The sequence below is a fragment of the Plasmodium gonderi genome (genome assembly GCF_002157705.1).
Source record: "Plasmodium gonderi DNA, contig: Chr01, whole genome shotgun sequence".
Classification (NCBI taxonomy): Eukaryota; Apicomplexa; class Aconoidasida; order Haemosporida; family Plasmodiidae; genus Plasmodium; species Plasmodium gonderi.
Genome location: NW_021628925.1, coordinates 892,788 through 909,958, shown reverse-complemented (window position 1 = coordinate 909,958; position 17,171 = coordinate 892,788). Strand labels below are relative to the sequence as shown.

Below are 17,171 nucleotides of genomic sequence, written 5' to 3'. Positions count from 1 at the left end.
TAAATACCTTTTTAATATAAAAAACATAAGAGAGATGTATATATATATATATATATATTGCTTTTGTTCGCCCAAGACAATATTTATCTACTCTTAATATTTCTACTTCATAAGTTATAACAATATTTACTTTTCGCTATTATTCTGGTTATTTTATATTACCATTTTATTTCGCATTTCCACTAATTAACACAAACACAAAAACACAATCACACATGAGTCATGCAGGCACACACTACACAGAACTGAGATTAGTCATTGGTTCCATCTTTTATGTTGCCAAATGATTATCATCTCATACTTCTGTGTTATTTCAATTTTTTTGGTAACTTTATGATGTTTATTGAGTTATATTTTCAACATCGATAGTGTACCTTTAAAAATTGTAATAATTTCATATATTTCCTTATTTGGGTGCATATATACCTATAAATAAACAATTCTGCGAACATTTTAGTTTTACTCTTCCCCAAGCACAGAAATAGAAATGATACATCCATACTTCAGTGATTTTTGTTTTTTTTTTATATATTATTATGCGCACATTTTCGTGCCTTATCTTGCTTCATATATAAACATGATAGAGTAAAATATATTTTATGTCACACGCAATTTGGTTCATAAAATGTGAAACCTTTTAATTTTGCATGTGCAAGAAAATCATTATCCATGGGTTAATGTATAAAACTGTTGAGTGAGTTTTCCAAAATATTCCTAACTCCCACATGCGCACAATTTAACCCTCTTTGTAATTTCTTCATTATTCTACATTTTCATTTCTTCAAAAAATGCACAAAAAATAATCTTTTAAAATAAAATACATTTTTCTTTTTACCTCCCCCACCCTGCATGCAAAATTTTAAATACACATATAATAATGCGAAAATTTTTGTCATAATGGTTTTCCTGTTAAAATCATACCCACACCTGAAAACGTTTCTTTTCCTTTCCGACAGGCGAACATGAAGAGATTCGCCAAACCGTAGCTTATTAGAAGGAGTACATTATATGGGCATTTTAAAAATTCTCACTTTTTGCAACTTTCAATATCCAGTGAACGCAAACACTCAAGGTCACCTTCACGTTACTCTTATTAATTATGAAACTTATCAGAGAATACACGGAAAAAGAGAATTCATATACTTAACTTTTTTTTCGTTTCATTTGAAAAGCCTTTGACAAAGCTTCTTATTAAAATTAAAAGCAATTTTTTTGAGCAAGGACTAAAGATGTTTTCACCCTTAATCTAAGAATACACAAAAAAAAATGGGGGAAAAAAAGCCTTTTGCAACTTTGTTATACAAAATATTGTTCTCATAACATTTATAAAAAAAAAAAAAATTTATAAAAAGAAAAGAAAAAATGGCCCTTTACAACTTTATTACATAAAAAATTGTCTTCATGACATTATAAAACAAGGAGACAAAGAAAAGCAAAGAAACTCTCTCCTACTCTGAAACACAAATAAGTTTGCTTAATATAAATTCGACGCTCGTATAAAAAAATTCAACTTATATTTTACTTACATAATGTAGCATTTTGAATGAAGCTAGCTGATTTAAAAAAAAAAAAAAAAAATTGTATAAAAAGAAATGATTTTCAATTAAGTTCATTTTTTCTTCGGAGTGAGATAGAAAGCACCTATAGTTTAACACTCACTTGTATATTTAGTTAGTCCCCCATTTGGTGTATTCCCTTTTTAGATTTAGACCTATTTATCATACCAATTAAAGAACCGTTTTATGCTCTCATGCACTATAAGAAAAAACATTCCTCGGATCATTAAAAATAAACGTGCTAACATATTTTCCCTATATTGTTCATTTTGTATCCATTCCTTTATCAAATACATTTATCTGCCTTTGTTTATATCCACGCAAACTCTTTTTTTTTTTTTTTTCTTTTGTTTTATTTTGCTTTTTTTTAATTTTATTTTTTCGTTTTTTTTTTACAATTTACATCTTTTCAAACGTATTAACAAATAATATGAAAACATTTTAACCGGAGGACGTGACAACTCGATATTTTACAATACCAATACTCATGTAAAAATAAACTTTCTTATATTAAAAGTTACAACTTTAAAATTAACTATTAAAAGAACACATACCAACACTACAACGACAAAAAAGGAAAAAAAAAAAAAATAGTCATCACCAAATAGTTGCAAAAACGTTGTTGCCAAGAAATCAACCAACACACACAGAAACATTACACTCTCTTTCTGATAATAAAAGGAAAGAACTTACATAATATGTTTCTTAATACCAAAACCTTTTCTCTTTTTCAGTTGCATGTGTTTTAAGAATATGTATTATGGTTTTTTAAGTTATTCGTAATATGTTAATTTGTATTTGTGTTCATATTTTTAGTGGTACCCTAATAATTTCTCTTCATTCAGCAAATAGTATATCACGGGGGAAAAACATCACATACATGCCACAAAAAATCCATATACACATTCACAAATATTCATGAGAATAGGTAACATAAACAACATTAATAAAATATTTTCTTGTAAACATGTAGATAAAAATGTGGTCATAAAAATACAGTTTTTTTTCCTCTGAATTTTGTATTGTCTTTTTAACATATAAATGCAAATGTACATTTCTTCTCTCTACCCAGTGCGCACACACCTAAGAAACGAATTAGTCCCCTCTTGTCATATAAAAATTGAATAAACGTTAGTTCGTTCCGTTTTGAGCTCTCTTTCCATTTTTATGTTTCTTCCTTTTTGTACTTTTTTTTTTTTTTTTTTTTTTTTTTTTTCTCGTCCCATATTTACGCAGCGTTCGGAATTCACGCATAACCACCCCAAGGGTCACCCATTTGACTTTTCACTTTTGCACATCTCTCCTCAATCTCTAGAAGGATAGACACCACGTAAACCAGCATTTTCCTCATTGTTGCATATTTTTACCTTTACCTGCTCAGCAGCTGGAATTACAAAGTCCCAAGGTTTAAATATAACATTCGCACAATTTTCATCACCAATAGAACAATCTGCAAGTAAATATGCATTATCCCTATTACCTAAAGCAATTCCAACTATTATAAGTTTTATATTTTTATCTCTGTAATCTTCAACTATATCTGGTATCAAACCCTTATTCGCCCCATAATCAAACCCATAGTAAAATAACACTGCTACCTTTGGAGCATCCTTTCTAGTACCATTTCCATATATGACTTTTTCTAAAGCGTATTCTAATGCATATACATATAATGTATCCGGACTTGACCCCACATCATCTATTGTTCTAATTTTATCAATTAACTTTTCCTTATCTTGACTTATTTCATCGGTGAATGGAACTATAACGCGTTGATCCTTTGCAAATAATATTATGGACATATGTGCCTTGTCTTTACTTACTCTCGTATTTCTAACCATTGATTCTAAAAACGGGATTGTTCCTTTTATCCAATAATCTTTTTGCACAAAACTTGATTCTTCAACAAGTAAAGTTATGTCATAATAGTTATCGCAGTAATTCCCAGGTTTCTCTCCCCCAGGGGTTGGTGATGCTTCATCACCACAATTACATGATTCTGGTTCCGATGGGGAACTTATGCTACTGCTGCAAAATCCACCATCATCAATTTCTAAATCCCCTTTAATAACATATTCAGTAACGCATGTTATGACCCTTTCATCTGTTTCTCCTTCATCTCCAATTCTGGGAGTAGAACTGTTGGACGTAACATTCATTTTTGCATATACGGAAACATTTATATAGACTAATAAGAGGAAGAAACATGATACGACCTTTGTTCCTTTCATTTTTATTTTTTTATTTTTTTTTTATTATTTATATTTTTCTTTTTCTACTTTCTCTTTATGTTGACTTATAAACCGATAAAGTTTTAATTGTCCTTAATCGAAAAATTGCACAAGACCAAATAAAAGCGAGGCAAAATCGAGGTGGACAGTAGACACTCGTAAAAGGGCTACAAAAATGAAGAAACTGAAAAAATGACGCAACTGAAAAAATGAAGAAACTGAAAAAATGAAGCAACTGAACAAATGACGCAACTGAAAAAATGAAGCAACTGAAAAAATGAAGAAACTGAAAAAATGATGCAACTGTGAAAGATTTGTTCAAAATGTCTCTCTCCGAATAAGCAGTATTATACCTAAAACGGAATGTGGAAAAACAAAAAAAAAATTAAAGCAACGAAAATGCTAAATATGGAAAAATCGGATAGAATACAAATGATTAAATTAAAATAGACTTGAAAAATAAAAAATATATATTTATAATAATATATATGCATGTGCTTATGCTCACTTTTTACAATTTGTAAAAAGGTAGACACATATCTACATTTCTTCATGAAATGGACTATTTTTTTTTTTTTTTTTTTAAAACTTAACATGAACATCTGACTTGGATAGGAATAAAAATTAGTTAGTTGGTGCTAAAAGGCTTGATGTGGCATCTAGCCATTTTTTGTTATTTTAATAATTTTTTTTTTTTTTTTTTTTTTTTTTTTTTAATTCTCAACTGGCTACTTCATAATGGCTAGCTACACCATTTTATTTTTTCCAATTAAACAAACGTGGGGAAAAAAAGAATTGTCCTAATTAAGCCTTTTTCGGAGAGTCATAAAAGGACAGAACAAAAACTGTGCAGAATTCACAAGACATGTATGTGACATTAATGGCGTATTTTAATAAAAAAAAAAAAAAAAATCCATAATTTTCCTTTCATCCAAATAGAGTATGCAAAAATATCGTTCATATGTTTAAGTAAATATATGATCATTCTCATAAAATTATGTAGATATAAAATTAATTTTCAGTAAAATTTTCTCTTCCTTTTTCCTCATTTTGAAGCTCAAATTAGTGATATCCGAACCTCCCACTTCATTCATATCTCTTTTAGTTTATAGAACAACTTTCGTAGAACCACAGAGAGTGTAAATGTTAATGGCCCCATTAAAAAGTACATGCTATTTTTTTTTTTTTTTATACTTATTTGGAATTTTAAATGCTAATTCCCCTTATTAAATATTACAAAATTATTCTCATACAAATGTTAAATAGTATTTCTTTCAAAAGCTCTGCACAAACTCTTTTTTAAGCACACTCATTTTATTCCTGAAATGGTGTAAAGCGGCTCAGCATTCTTCGAACATAAAAACCTTTTCTCCATTTTGACACATTCTTAAAAAGCATAATTTATAATATTATCCTAAACAAAAACACATTTTCACTCATATAAATCCACTTTTTTTTTTTTTTTTTTTTTTTTTTTAAGCGTCAAATCTTCCTTTTCTATGTGTCTTTCTCTGCATTGGTCACTGAATTGCAGAGAATACTAAATGTTGCAAACAAAACAATTATCTTTTTTTTTTCTTTTTTCTGGAGTGTACCAATTTTTTCCCCTTACATTAAACACATTTAAAAAGTCTTACACAAATAAGCGTAATAATTTATTTTCCACTTCTAAATCCTCCTTACATGAAATTAAACGATAATAAAATTTTGTAATCGTTAAATCGATATTCTGCATGGATATAAATTTCATGTTTTAATAACTTGAAAAAAGACAAAAAAAAAAAAAGAGTGCTTTTACAAATATTTAAATTTCACATATTCACGTCTTCTCACGGTAGACATACAAATTTTGCATTACCTGCATTTTAAGCAGCAAAATGTAGAAAGAAAAAAAATTCTAAAATAAGCAAAATTGTCAATTACGAATTTTGAATCTCTCTTGATTTGTTGCATTTTTATAAAATGCCTTTTTATGTCAAATTGAGAAACATAATAAAATCTAAAAAAATACGTTTTAAAAATATTGAAGAATAAATCAGGGCGAATATATAAAACGTAAACAAAAAAAAAAAAATAAAATTATGGGCCAAAAGGGTAACTATTAAAAAGGGTAGGAAAAATATAAACAAAAAAAAAAAAAAATAAATAACCTCCATCCCTTGTATAGATTAAAAAAAAAAAAGGAACAGAAAATTATCTCCAAATGTAATTTTCACTTATTTGTTCTTATTCTTTTTTTTTTCTTTTTTCCCCAAAAATACGCAAAGTAGCGTAAAAGTTTTAACATATTTATTTTTTTAACTTTTCCCATTTTTTGAATAAAACTCTTGGAGCAATTTTAAGTATTCTGAGCATGATGGTCTTTCTTCTGGGTTTGTAGAAAAACTTTTCTCTAACAGTTCGTACAGCTTCGGATGAAAACAATTAGGGATGTTTGGCTTTTGCTTGTTCACTAAAATTTCTATGACAACATCTAAAAATAGAAAAGGTGATAGACATGTATAATGTAGAATGTACTCACGTGTTTTTATTTTTTTCTTTTCTTTTTTTTTTTTTTTTTCTATTCTCGCATGAATGATCATATATATGTAAATCATATCGATACACATAATTTGTGTCTTCACATTATCTAATCAGTGGACACTACAATTCTTCTTCATTTACCTTCCTTCTGCTTTATATGCTGAAATGGAATCTGACTTGCAAAAATTTCGATGAGACAACATGCGAGACCCCAAATGTCCGATTTCTCATCTATTGAGTTTCCTGCAAAAATTACAAAAGGTCAATATATAGGATTTAAATTAGCCACAGAAGTAGAACACATACATAATGAAACAACAAACGAGTGATGAAAAATCAACGAAAGATCAAGAAATGAGCGAAATTGGAATTAATTTTTGCACCCAAGGACGGGAGCAAAATGGGGTAACGGGTGGCGATAGCGTTACTCCTTTCACAAATTTTTTAGAAAAATAGTAGAAAGTGTAAAAAAAAAAAAAAAAAAAAAAAAAAAAAGACGAATACAATATTAGGTACTATATTATATTAAGAATATGAAAGAAAAGGGGAGCATGCACAAATTTAACGATCAATGGAAGTATCAGTGAGAAAAAGTAGATTCTACCTTCGATGAAACACTCAGGGGCCATGTATCTAGGGGAACCTCCATTATCTTCTAGAATAATTTTTCCGTCTTTACTTAATTTCCTTGTTTTTCCAAAATCGCATATTTTTATGTTATACTGCATATGAGAATGGAGAATGTGTGTGAGTGGGTAGTAATATGGTTATGATGATGATGGTGGTGAGGGCGGTGATAGCGATGATCGCGATGATCGAGCTTGTGAGGGGAAGGATTAGTAAATATAAGGCTCGAGGCAACGAAGAGTAACGTGGAAAAAGTGCGCATGCGTCATTATCAAGAGATGCGTAATTCCTAAGACGTTAATAAAATGAACTTCCTCCTTGTCACTCTTCACTTCTCACGTGCTATAAGTACCGATTGGATATATTTCTTACCTCTTCGTCAAACAAGAAATTGCTGGTTTTTAAATCTCGGTGCACAATTCCCTTAACGGAATGCAAGTAATGGAGGACGCTCACTAATTGAAAAGCCATATGTATACGAGTCTCGTAAGGTACAACCGATGTGCTGTTATATAACAGATCGAACACGTTTCCTTTGGGGATGTATTCTAAGATAAGGCCTATGAAGGATTGGTCTATGCACACTCCTGCGAAGGTGGCAAAGCAAACGTGAAAAAAAAAAAAAAAAAAAAAAAATGAATAAATAGAAAAATTGAATAGCGAAACAAGTGCAAACATGGAATAGTGGAACAAATAAACGTAGAGCAAAATAAAGTCATGCTGAATGTACTAGACATAGACAGAGTACAGATGCGCGATGCTGGGGTTACCGTGATACTTCACAATATTTTCGTGCGAAACAGATCGATAAGTATTAATTTCTCGCACAATAGACCTCATTCCTTCCAGGGACATTTGAATTTGAGACTTTTTTACTGCAACCATTTTGCCATTCCACTTGGCCTTATAAACTGTGCCAAAACTTCCTTCGCTGATTAATTCAATAATTTCGAAACTACTTTTCTCGATTAATTCATTAGCTGGCAAATCGAAATTGAAAAACCTTCTATCTCCCTTGAAAAATATGCTTACCGCTTCTTTTTCTTCTGATTCTTCACTTGTGCTTACCCTCTCTTTGGCCATCTCATCCCTGGAAATAGACTCTTTCACGGATTTTTCCATCTCCAATTTAGGTTCCTTAAATTTTACCTCATCACTGTTCGTCGCATCACCATTATCAGATTCAAATTTGTTTACTCCAGGAGCGTGATCATGCAGACCCTTGTCGAGGCTATCCTTTAAAACTTCGGAATTTTTGTTAGAAGACTTCTGGTCATAATCAATCGTGAGGCTTTTATTTTTAAAAGTAGGATTTTCGCGCAAACTAAGACTATGTGTACCTTTTGAAAATTCCATTTGTAAGCTGTTTTCATAGTGAAGTGTGTAATTTCTCAAGCTCATTTGATTCACTGAAAAAGATTTCCTTAAATCATGATTCACAATAGAAACATTGTTTAGATTCTTAGTTGCATTTTTTTTCATAACAGAATTGGAAATTTTTTTTTCCTTCTCAGCAGGAGGTTCTTCATCTGGAATAATATGAGTAAACTCTCTACGTAATTTTTGATCGTGAGAATTATTCGATATATTACAATTCCTAGTATTATTATTCTGATCTGTTGTTGATTTGTCTAATGTTTTTATTTTTCTACCTTGAATTACATATCCATTTGCATGTTCAATGTTCGAATTTGTTGCAACATGATCTACTGGGTAACTAGCTTTTTTTAAATCTTCCTTAGTTGAAATGAAATTTTTTCCTTCTTTTTCTTTACGTGCTTCATATTTTTCACTTTCTCCTCCTTGTAATTTATCCCTATGATCAAAATCTGTTTTACATTTTGAGTCAACTAATTCACAGCTTGGAGGAAAAAGTTCGTGTTCTAATGAAAACATCATACTGTATTCTTTTATAGTATTGCATTGGTTGTAATTCACATCTGGCTTTTTCCCTTCCGTGTCCAAAACAGTCTTCATAGAAACATACTCTTCATTAGAACTTTGGTTTAACATATCATTATCAACACTAAAGTTGTTGAGATATATATTAGTGGAAACACTTCGATAAGAATTCCACTTATTATCCCCTTCTTTCTCCTTTGAAAAAGTTTGATCTTCAAAATTTACATTCTTTTCATTTTTGTTATTACTGCGAACATAATTTATAATCGATTTTACATCCTCATTTGCTTTTTCCATTTTTTCCTTTAGACATCCGGAAATTAACCCGTCCGCATCCATTTTGCTGCTTATTCGTACACCCCCTTGGTTATTCAGATTCATTTTTATCTCATGTGTTTTTTTTTTTTTTTTTTTTTTTTCTCTTCTTGTTACGTCTTCAGGACTTTGAACTACCTACCTCTTATTATCAATTGAATGAATTTTATTGTACACTATTTTATTGTCAAATATATTTTATTTTATATCTTTTTTTTTTTTTTTTTTTTTTCCCTTTAGATAATTTGCACTTTCCTTTGATTATTTGTGTTCTTGAATTTCTTCTTCCACAACTGTATGTAATATTATATTTGTATATCACCTTTTTATAGAATTATATATTCCTTTTCTTTTTTTACTCACCGATGGTGTATAATTACAATACTTTTTTTTTTTTTTTTTTTTTTTTTTTTCATCAAAAAAGAAATAAAAGCACCTCTTTCTATCTACACCCACGTGGAATTGTAGATACAAAATGGCCATAAAAAGTTAGATGATTGTGTCTATTTTTCTTTGGCCTTACTTAGAGGAAAAATTATTTTCTTATTTTACCTAATTTAACATGTCAACATAACATTTTTCCTAAACGCTCAAGTGATTCTGAAATAAAATTCCGTAAAAAAAATGTTCCTTATCGTGTACTTTTTCTGTCTATATAGAATGATTCTTTGTTGATTCCACACTTTGACATATAAATAAGAGATGGAGAATTGGTGGAAAAATCAATGCTTGTTTCTCCTTCATATAAAAATATTTTTAGAGTACCTTGCAAGAGTTCACATATGGACGTATATGTTTATATCAGCAAATTATACTTAACTGTCTCTGTCCTATTTTTTCTTATAGTGTAATTAAAGCTCTCTCCTTTCCTCGTCTATTTGGCAAAATAAGCAAGCTATATATTATTTGTAAAAGACATGTGCTGAACTAGTCATTCTTTTTGTTTTCCTCACTTATACTTCTTTGTCTCTTTACTTTACTACTTCACTACCTGTACACAAATTCTCTAAGCGGTGCATTTCACCTGACTCAGAAACAAGAACCGCCCTCCGGGGGTAGCAAAAATCAGCTACAGAGAAAAAGGGCCGAGAGGTAGAGAAGAAACAATTCAACATAAAATATTATTCTCTCCAAATTTATTACAAGATTCTCAAAATAAATTACGAGCATTTCGAATCCAAGCTGCTTACTGTGTCTGCATCAAGCTGTGTTATTGATGCAGAAAATGATTATTGGAATTTTACACACACACATATATATATAGCAGCGCGAACTCAGAACCCACGCAAGGTGGCAAATGCCACTAGAAGGAAAAAATGGAATAGAATAAAATCCAGGAAAAATAAAAACAAAACTATTCTTACACACTCACCAAAAGTGGAGAAATAACACCTACTGATAAGTCCAGCGAAATAGGTGATTAAAACCAGGAAAAATAAAAACAAAACTATTCTTACACACTCACCAAAAGTGGAGAAATAACACCTACTGATAAGTCCAGCGAAATAGGTGATTACAATCCAGAACTATGAAAAAAATAATATGAAAATGTTCTAGAACACAGAATGAGAATGAAAAAGCAATATGGCAGAAAGAGAAACATAACAAAACAGTTAATTACACACACACACACACGCACAGGTACAATAATGGAACCAAAGACGTTAGAGCAAAGCTGCCTAATGTCCAGTAAATGCCAACTTAACAAAAACGGTCAGGAAATAATAAATAAAATAGAATAAAATAAAATAGAATAGAATAAAATAGAATAAAATAGAATAAAATTGAATAAAATAATAATATAATAAAGGTAAACAAAAAAGAACAATTGGAACAAACAGATTTGCTTCAAAAAAATAATAGTAATAATAATTATAAAAGTACAAAAACAGATTCAATGATTAGTAAAAATGAAGCAGAAAAAACAAAAAAAAAAATAAAATAATAAGTAAATAAGTAAATAAGTAAATAAATAAAATAAATAAATAAAATAGGTGAATAAATAAATGAATAAATAAATGAATGAATAAATAAAAATACAAGCACGCATGCATAGAACAAATACACAGGTTACAGATTTGTTCTACGTAAGAATCACGTTACAAAAAGAAAGTTTAAGTATATATTCAAGCATGCAGAGGTGGGATAGGGGGCGAGGGTTTTTCAAGTACCTACACAAAATTGCTGAGCAATTACCAGAATCGGTAAAACTAGTTCATCAGATGTAGGATATAAATGTTTCACTTTTCACATGTGACTTATGCACCATTATTTTAATTTATTTTATTTTTTTTTTTCTAACTTGTTCTTTTTCTTTTAATTTTTTGTTCTTTTTTTTTCTAAATTTTTTTTTTTTTTCCCCAGCTGTGCAAAAAAAAAAAAAAAAAAAAAAAGTCTACTGCTAAAGAAGATTTATTTTCACTGCTCTACTAAGTGTAGATTTTTTTTTTTTTTTTTTTTTTTTTTTTTTTTCTCTCCTAATGTGATCGGTTCTTACATGCACATTAGTAGTGCTGTGTTATGTGTTTCATAAAAAAAAAAAAAAAAAAAAAAAAAAAAAAAGTTATAAGAGAAAAGTAGTTAATTATAATGTTAACAAATCTAAAATGCTGTTAATTAATGGAATGAGTAAATTTTTTGTTGATGATCTTTCAAAATGACGAGAACCAGGAAAGATATATACATTTGGATTCTTTGTGGTTGTAAGTAAATGTAAAAATGGTAAAAGTGCTAAAAATGGTAAGAACGGAAAAAAAAAGAAAAAAAAAAAAAAAAAAAAAAAGATAGAGCCACAGAACGAGAAAAACAGGAGCATAATGTAATACGTCGCAACGTACGATTCTCAAATAATGGAAAAATAAATAAAAATGACATGTTCATTTAGAACTCCTATTCGGATTGTTAGGAGAAAAATATCTCCTTCTTCTTGATATTTGGATTGAAGAAGTTTCAATCTTCCAACAATTTCTTAATTAGCAATTCTCTCTTTCTCTCGGATGAAAGAGAAGATGTTTTTTTCCCTCCCCTTTTTTAACTTTTCCAACGGTGGATTGTACTGGATTTTCTTAGAGTAACATTTCCACAATATTTTCTCCCCTTTATTTTTTTTTTTTTTTTTATTTTTCTACCAAATTGTGTAGCCACTTTCCACATATGGTTAATACGTGAAAACTATGTTCAGAAAAAAGAGAGGCAAAAAAAAAAAAAAATAAATAAATAAAAAAAAAAAAATATATAGACCTGTTCTGTTATACTCCTCCCACATTTTATCCTCCACCAAGTGGGAGAAAGGGGAGACAAAAAAAAAAAAAAGGCAAAAAAAAAGTGACAAAAAAAAAAGTCTAGTAATTGAGAAATTAGCCAATAAACAAAGATTCGTGTCAAATGCTCATGCGAAGGAGAAAGATCATTTTTTTTTTTTTTTTTTTATTATTCCATTTTTTAATCTGATTGATCCCCCAAATCAACAGTCTCCACCATGTATTCAGGATCATAAAACAGTTTGTTGAATCTCTCATCCTTCAACAACTCCTCTGCATCTATAAGTGCCTTCTGTTTCTTGTCTATTTTCTTGTTAACCCTGTTTAGCAACTTGTCAACATAGTCTTTATTAATCAAAACATTTTTATCAGGAATTCTCATTTGTTGCTTCTTCTCAAGTCTTTTCTGCACAATTGCTTTTTTCACTTGATTTAAATTATTGGCCTCGACAACACTTTTAATATCTGCATATATTTTAGTAGGGATATAATATCCATGCAGATAGGAAATTAAATTGGACGTTCCTCTGAGATGACCTATATTTAACTGTTCAACTTGTTCATTTGTAACAAAAACATAATCATCAAAAAGATTATTAGCATTGGTATGATATTCATCATCCTTTTCATTACTGTTATAATATCTTTCTTTCTCTTCTAATTCTTCTGTAATATTATCCAGGAAATTGCACCACTGTGGAGCTATTCCAATGTAAGGAATGAAGTAAAGGGATACATTTTGCATATCACATGGAATGAAACATAATCCAGAATTTTTGTAAAATGTGAATGAGTTGATGTTCACCGTATCATTATTTAATAACTTGAAAACATTTGTCTTTTTGTTCTTATTTCTATTTCTACTATTTTCACTCTCAAAATTGATTACATGGAATGATAGCAAATTCTGTTCATTTTCGTTGTATATTTTGATACAATTCGAGTCAGCAGATGCTACCCATTCATTTGATGTAATATTACGACCTCCAGCATAGTCACTATTTCTGTTACTTTCATTTTTATCAAACCTATGGGTAAGACTGGTATAGGAGTATTTTTCTGCACTACCACTTGTCCTCTTATTAGTGTTTATAAATTCTATCTTTTTTATTGGTAAATCATTGCAATGATCTTTAACAAAAAGAGGTTTACTATGTCTTATATCAAAAAGTTTTACAATTCCCTTTTCCGTTCCTACTGCTAATTTTAAACCACTTTCTGAAAAGGCACAATCTGTTAATTCTTCCATTTCATGGATATCTAAACAATTTATACTTTTTTTCACCCTTTCATCCCATATTTCTAGAATTCCATTTGAACCTCCAGTAGCAATAATAGGTAACTGCATATTCTTACATATAAAATTATTATGTTCATTTTTACTCCTTAATGAACTTTCAAAACAACCTTTTTGTAAATTTAAAATGTATATATCATCAAATGATGAACAAATATATAAATTACAATTCTCCTTATTATACATTAAATTCCTTCCTTCTTTTGGAATCCTCATTTTATAATATTTACCAGCTGCATTGTGGAATTCTATATGTCTATTTTTACATAAAAAAACTAATTTTTCATAATTATTGCTTAAGAATTCAAAATTAATGACCTCTTCATCGAAATGCCTCCTATGCTTTATCGACATTTCTTTTGTATCATACAATCCTACTTGAGGTGGATACATTCCACTAATGCATAGGTACCTACCATCTTCACTTACCTTTATTTGTTCACTTTTTTGAGAAAATTCAAGATCATGTAAAATTTCTACTGAATTTTCACTACTTCCAACATTTCCACTTTTTTTTTTTTTTTTTTTTTTGGTGTTGCTTTCCCCTCCTCCATTTCCCAAACCACCAATTCCCCGTCCTTCTGGACTCACTTTCCCAGATGTCAACGAGTATATTTTTATCCCGTTGTTAATAAATGACTTTATCATCTTTGTGTTCTCACTTTTTCATCTCTTCTCTTTTTTCTCAATGTGGAAAAAAAAAGGATCAAGGATGAAAACTTACATTCGATCGGTCAAAAAAAAGGAATACGTTTTTTACTTAAAATAACCCATTTGTGATGATAAACATGGACCCAGATTAAAATTAATTTATATATTAACAGAGGATTCGCAAAAAAAAGTTGTTGCTGCCACGTTATTTTTTTTTTATTTTGTATTTTCACCTTATTTTATTATTTTTTTTTTTTTTTTGTTTTTTCCCAATGTGCTTCTTTATTTTTAATGCCTACATTAAGGGAGCGCAAAACTGTACAATTAATTTTACAAAAATGTATATTTTACGTTAACTTGGGCATATGCTCAAAATTTAAAATGTATTTCTTTCTTTTCAGTTCGTCTCTGCTAATCTTGGCATTGCTTTTCTTTTCTTTTCTTTACTTTTTTTTTTTCCTCCTTTTTTTTTCCTCCTTTTTTTTTCCTCCTTTTTTTTTCCTCCTTTTTTTTTCCTCCTTTTTTGCCCTTCTTCGTGCCATGGAACTACCTAAACCCTTTCAACTTCGCCATGACGTCCCCTCTTGAACAAGATATAAAGCATTTCTTCTTTTCGCATCTCCTCTTGTTTTCTTCAAAAGAGAGAAATATTTAATTTTCCTTCTCCACCTTTGCTCTACAAGTGTATGCAGTTCCATCGCTACTGCACATGCATCCCTGTCACTACTGTACATATACAGGGTTGCTCACCCACTTGGATCTACCCAGTAATTATCCACATACACAGAACAATTAACTACTGTCACTCATTATACACGCTCTCCAAATTTCCTACACTCAGACACGTTGCGATTTCCCAAAGAGCATATATCTTAAAATATGCATTGTAATGCCAAAGTTGCAAAAAAAAAAAAATATATTTTTTTATGTTTTCAAAAAAAAATAAAATGAAAGAAGTTAAACAAAATGGAGGCGGCAAAAGTAAATGAACGAAATTACACTGAATTGATGCGGTAAAACTGAATGGAAAAAAAAAAAAAAAAAAAAAAAAAAATCCCCCTCTTCTCTCATTCCTAAAATTGAGATAACACTAAGGAGAGAGAAGTAGTAGGGAGGGAGTAGCGATAAAGTATAAAAGTAAGGAAGACACCAAACATAACTCGATAATGCACATCATTCAAATGCTGCACTTTCTCACAGCATTGATAATTGCAAAACGTTAGAGATGAAGAGGAATATGAATGAAATGGGTACGTCTTCATGGCATCCACTTCTCAATGTTTGTAAGCAGTTCTGATAGCATGTCCCCTCGGGTACACAAACATATGCAGATCTGAATCTACCCCATGTAACCACGAACCCACCACATGTAACCACGAACCCACCACATGTAACCACATAACCTACTTTGGAGCAAAAAAGAACCAATGCTTGGTGTACAAAGTCAGGTTTGGCAACATGACAAAAATAGGAATTGTGAAAAAAAGAAAAGTAGAAAATTTTGGTAAAAATAATATATCAGTAGAACTCATATTGTTACTATTATAATTTGAGAATAAAGATAATGGTAACATATTTACAATGTTTAATGAATTTATGTTTGACATATATTTATTGTTACTGGCATTTTTTATTGGTAAACTTCCTAGTCTTATACTGAATGGTGTGAATCCAAATTTTTTTTCTTCATCGTTATTTTTCTTTCCTGATTCATTCTTCTGGTATATGTACCGTAACAGTGGGGATGTATATGCTCGTTCTTCCAAATTAATATCCATTTGGAGCTGATGAGGAAGGGGTGGAAGGGTGGAGGGAATTGTAATCCTACCTGAGCTGAGTTACGACTGAGATTTGGGTTCACGTAGTAGTGCTCGTGGAATATGACGATGGTTCTATTTTTATGTCTTACAGAGGGATATAAATTGTGCTCCTGTTTTGGGTTTCTATTATGTGATTCTTTTCCTAAGTCTTAACACGAATAGCTGTTTTTCTTCACATAAAAAAAAAAAAAATAAAAATAAAATAATCCTGTTGTTTTTCTCTCACTTTCCTAGCACTCCAAAGATTAAGTTCGGCTTTGATCTCAGGTGCAGGTGATAAGCACTCTAATGGAGATACGCTTCTTCAAGGGGAGAAAATGAGCTAAATTTTATTTCAATTCTTTTAATTCATTTTATTTTGTTATATTACACTATATTATACTATGTCCTGTTTTATTATTCTTGTAGTCTTCTATTTTTGAAGTCTACTGTTTTTGTAGTTTTTTGTTTTATAGTCTTGTATTCATATATTCTTTTATTCTTATAGTCTTGTATTGTTGTATACTTTTTTTTTTTTTTTTTTTTTTTTTTTTCCTTTTCCTCTTTTTCTTCCATACAAATGGCCGAATTGTTCATACGTTGACGCTATACTCAAATGTGTATTTTGTTATCCCAGAGGTGAATACAAAAATTGAAATATGTAACATGCTCATATGTTTTCGAGTAAAAAAAAATATATAAGTATTAATTGGTTAAAAAATAAGATTTTTTTTTTTTTTTTACAAATGCAAAAAGGAGGAAGCTACAACTTTTGGGGTGTAGATTTAAAGGAATTCATAATACTCCCTGTTTGAAATTTTGCTTATCAGTTCAGTCATTTTTTTTTTTTTTTTCTTAAATTATGCATAGTTTTTCTAAGTTGGTATAAGTTACACAATAGCACTAGTGAAGAAAAAAAAAAAAAAAAAAAAAAAATTCATTAACACCTATTTTCATTGCTTAATTAGTTAACGAATGTCGAGCAGTTAAAATGATTCACTGCTATTTAC

At 29.8% G+C, this 17,171-nt stretch overlaps 4 protein-coding genes across 4 annotated transcripts; all 4 read right to left on the bottom strand.

The window, feature by feature from the left end:
• Positions 1-2,860: 2,860 nt before the first annotated feature.
• PGO_011690 (von Willebrand factor A domain-related protein) lies at positions 2,861-3,787 on the bottom strand (the record flags this gene model as incomplete). Its single annotated transcript, XM_028685809.1, has 1 exon — positions 2,861-3,787. One exon carries the CDS (start codon positions 3,785-3,787, stop codon positions 2,861-2,863), a length of 927 nt encoding a protein of 308 aa, XP_028541610.1.
• A 2,297-nt stretch (positions 3,788-6,084) lies between these two features.
• Positions 6,085-9,220, bottom strand: PGO_011680 (protein kinase; the record flags this gene model as incomplete). The annotated part of the gene is made up of 5 exons (XM_028685808.1): positions 6,085-6,260; positions 6,452-6,553; positions 6,915-7,032; positions 7,310-7,524; positions 7,708-9,220. 5 exons carry the CDS (start codon positions 9,218-9,220, stop codon positions 6,085-6,087), a joined length of 2,124 nt encoding a protein of 707 aa, XP_028541609.1.
• A 3,375-nt stretch (positions 9,221-12,595) lies between these two features.
• PGO_011670 (hypothetical protein, conserved) lies at positions 12,596-14,359 on the bottom strand (the record flags this gene model as incomplete). Its single annotated transcript, XM_028685807.1, has 1 exon — positions 12,596-14,359. The coding sequence occupies one exon, from the start codon at positions 14,357-14,359 to the stop codon at positions 12,596-12,598; it is 1,764 nt and encodes a 587-aa protein (XP_028541608.1).
• Positions 14,360-15,765: 1,406 nt separating this feature from the next.
• PGO_011660 (hypothetical protein, conserved) lies at positions 15,766-16,140 on the bottom strand (the record flags this gene model as incomplete). The annotated part of the gene is made up of 1 exon (XM_028685806.1): positions 15,766-16,140. The coding sequence occupies one exon, from the start codon at positions 16,138-16,140 to the stop codon at positions 15,766-15,768; it is 375 nt and encodes a 124-aa protein (XP_028541607.1).
• Positions 16,141-17,171: the final 1,031 nt, after the last annotated feature.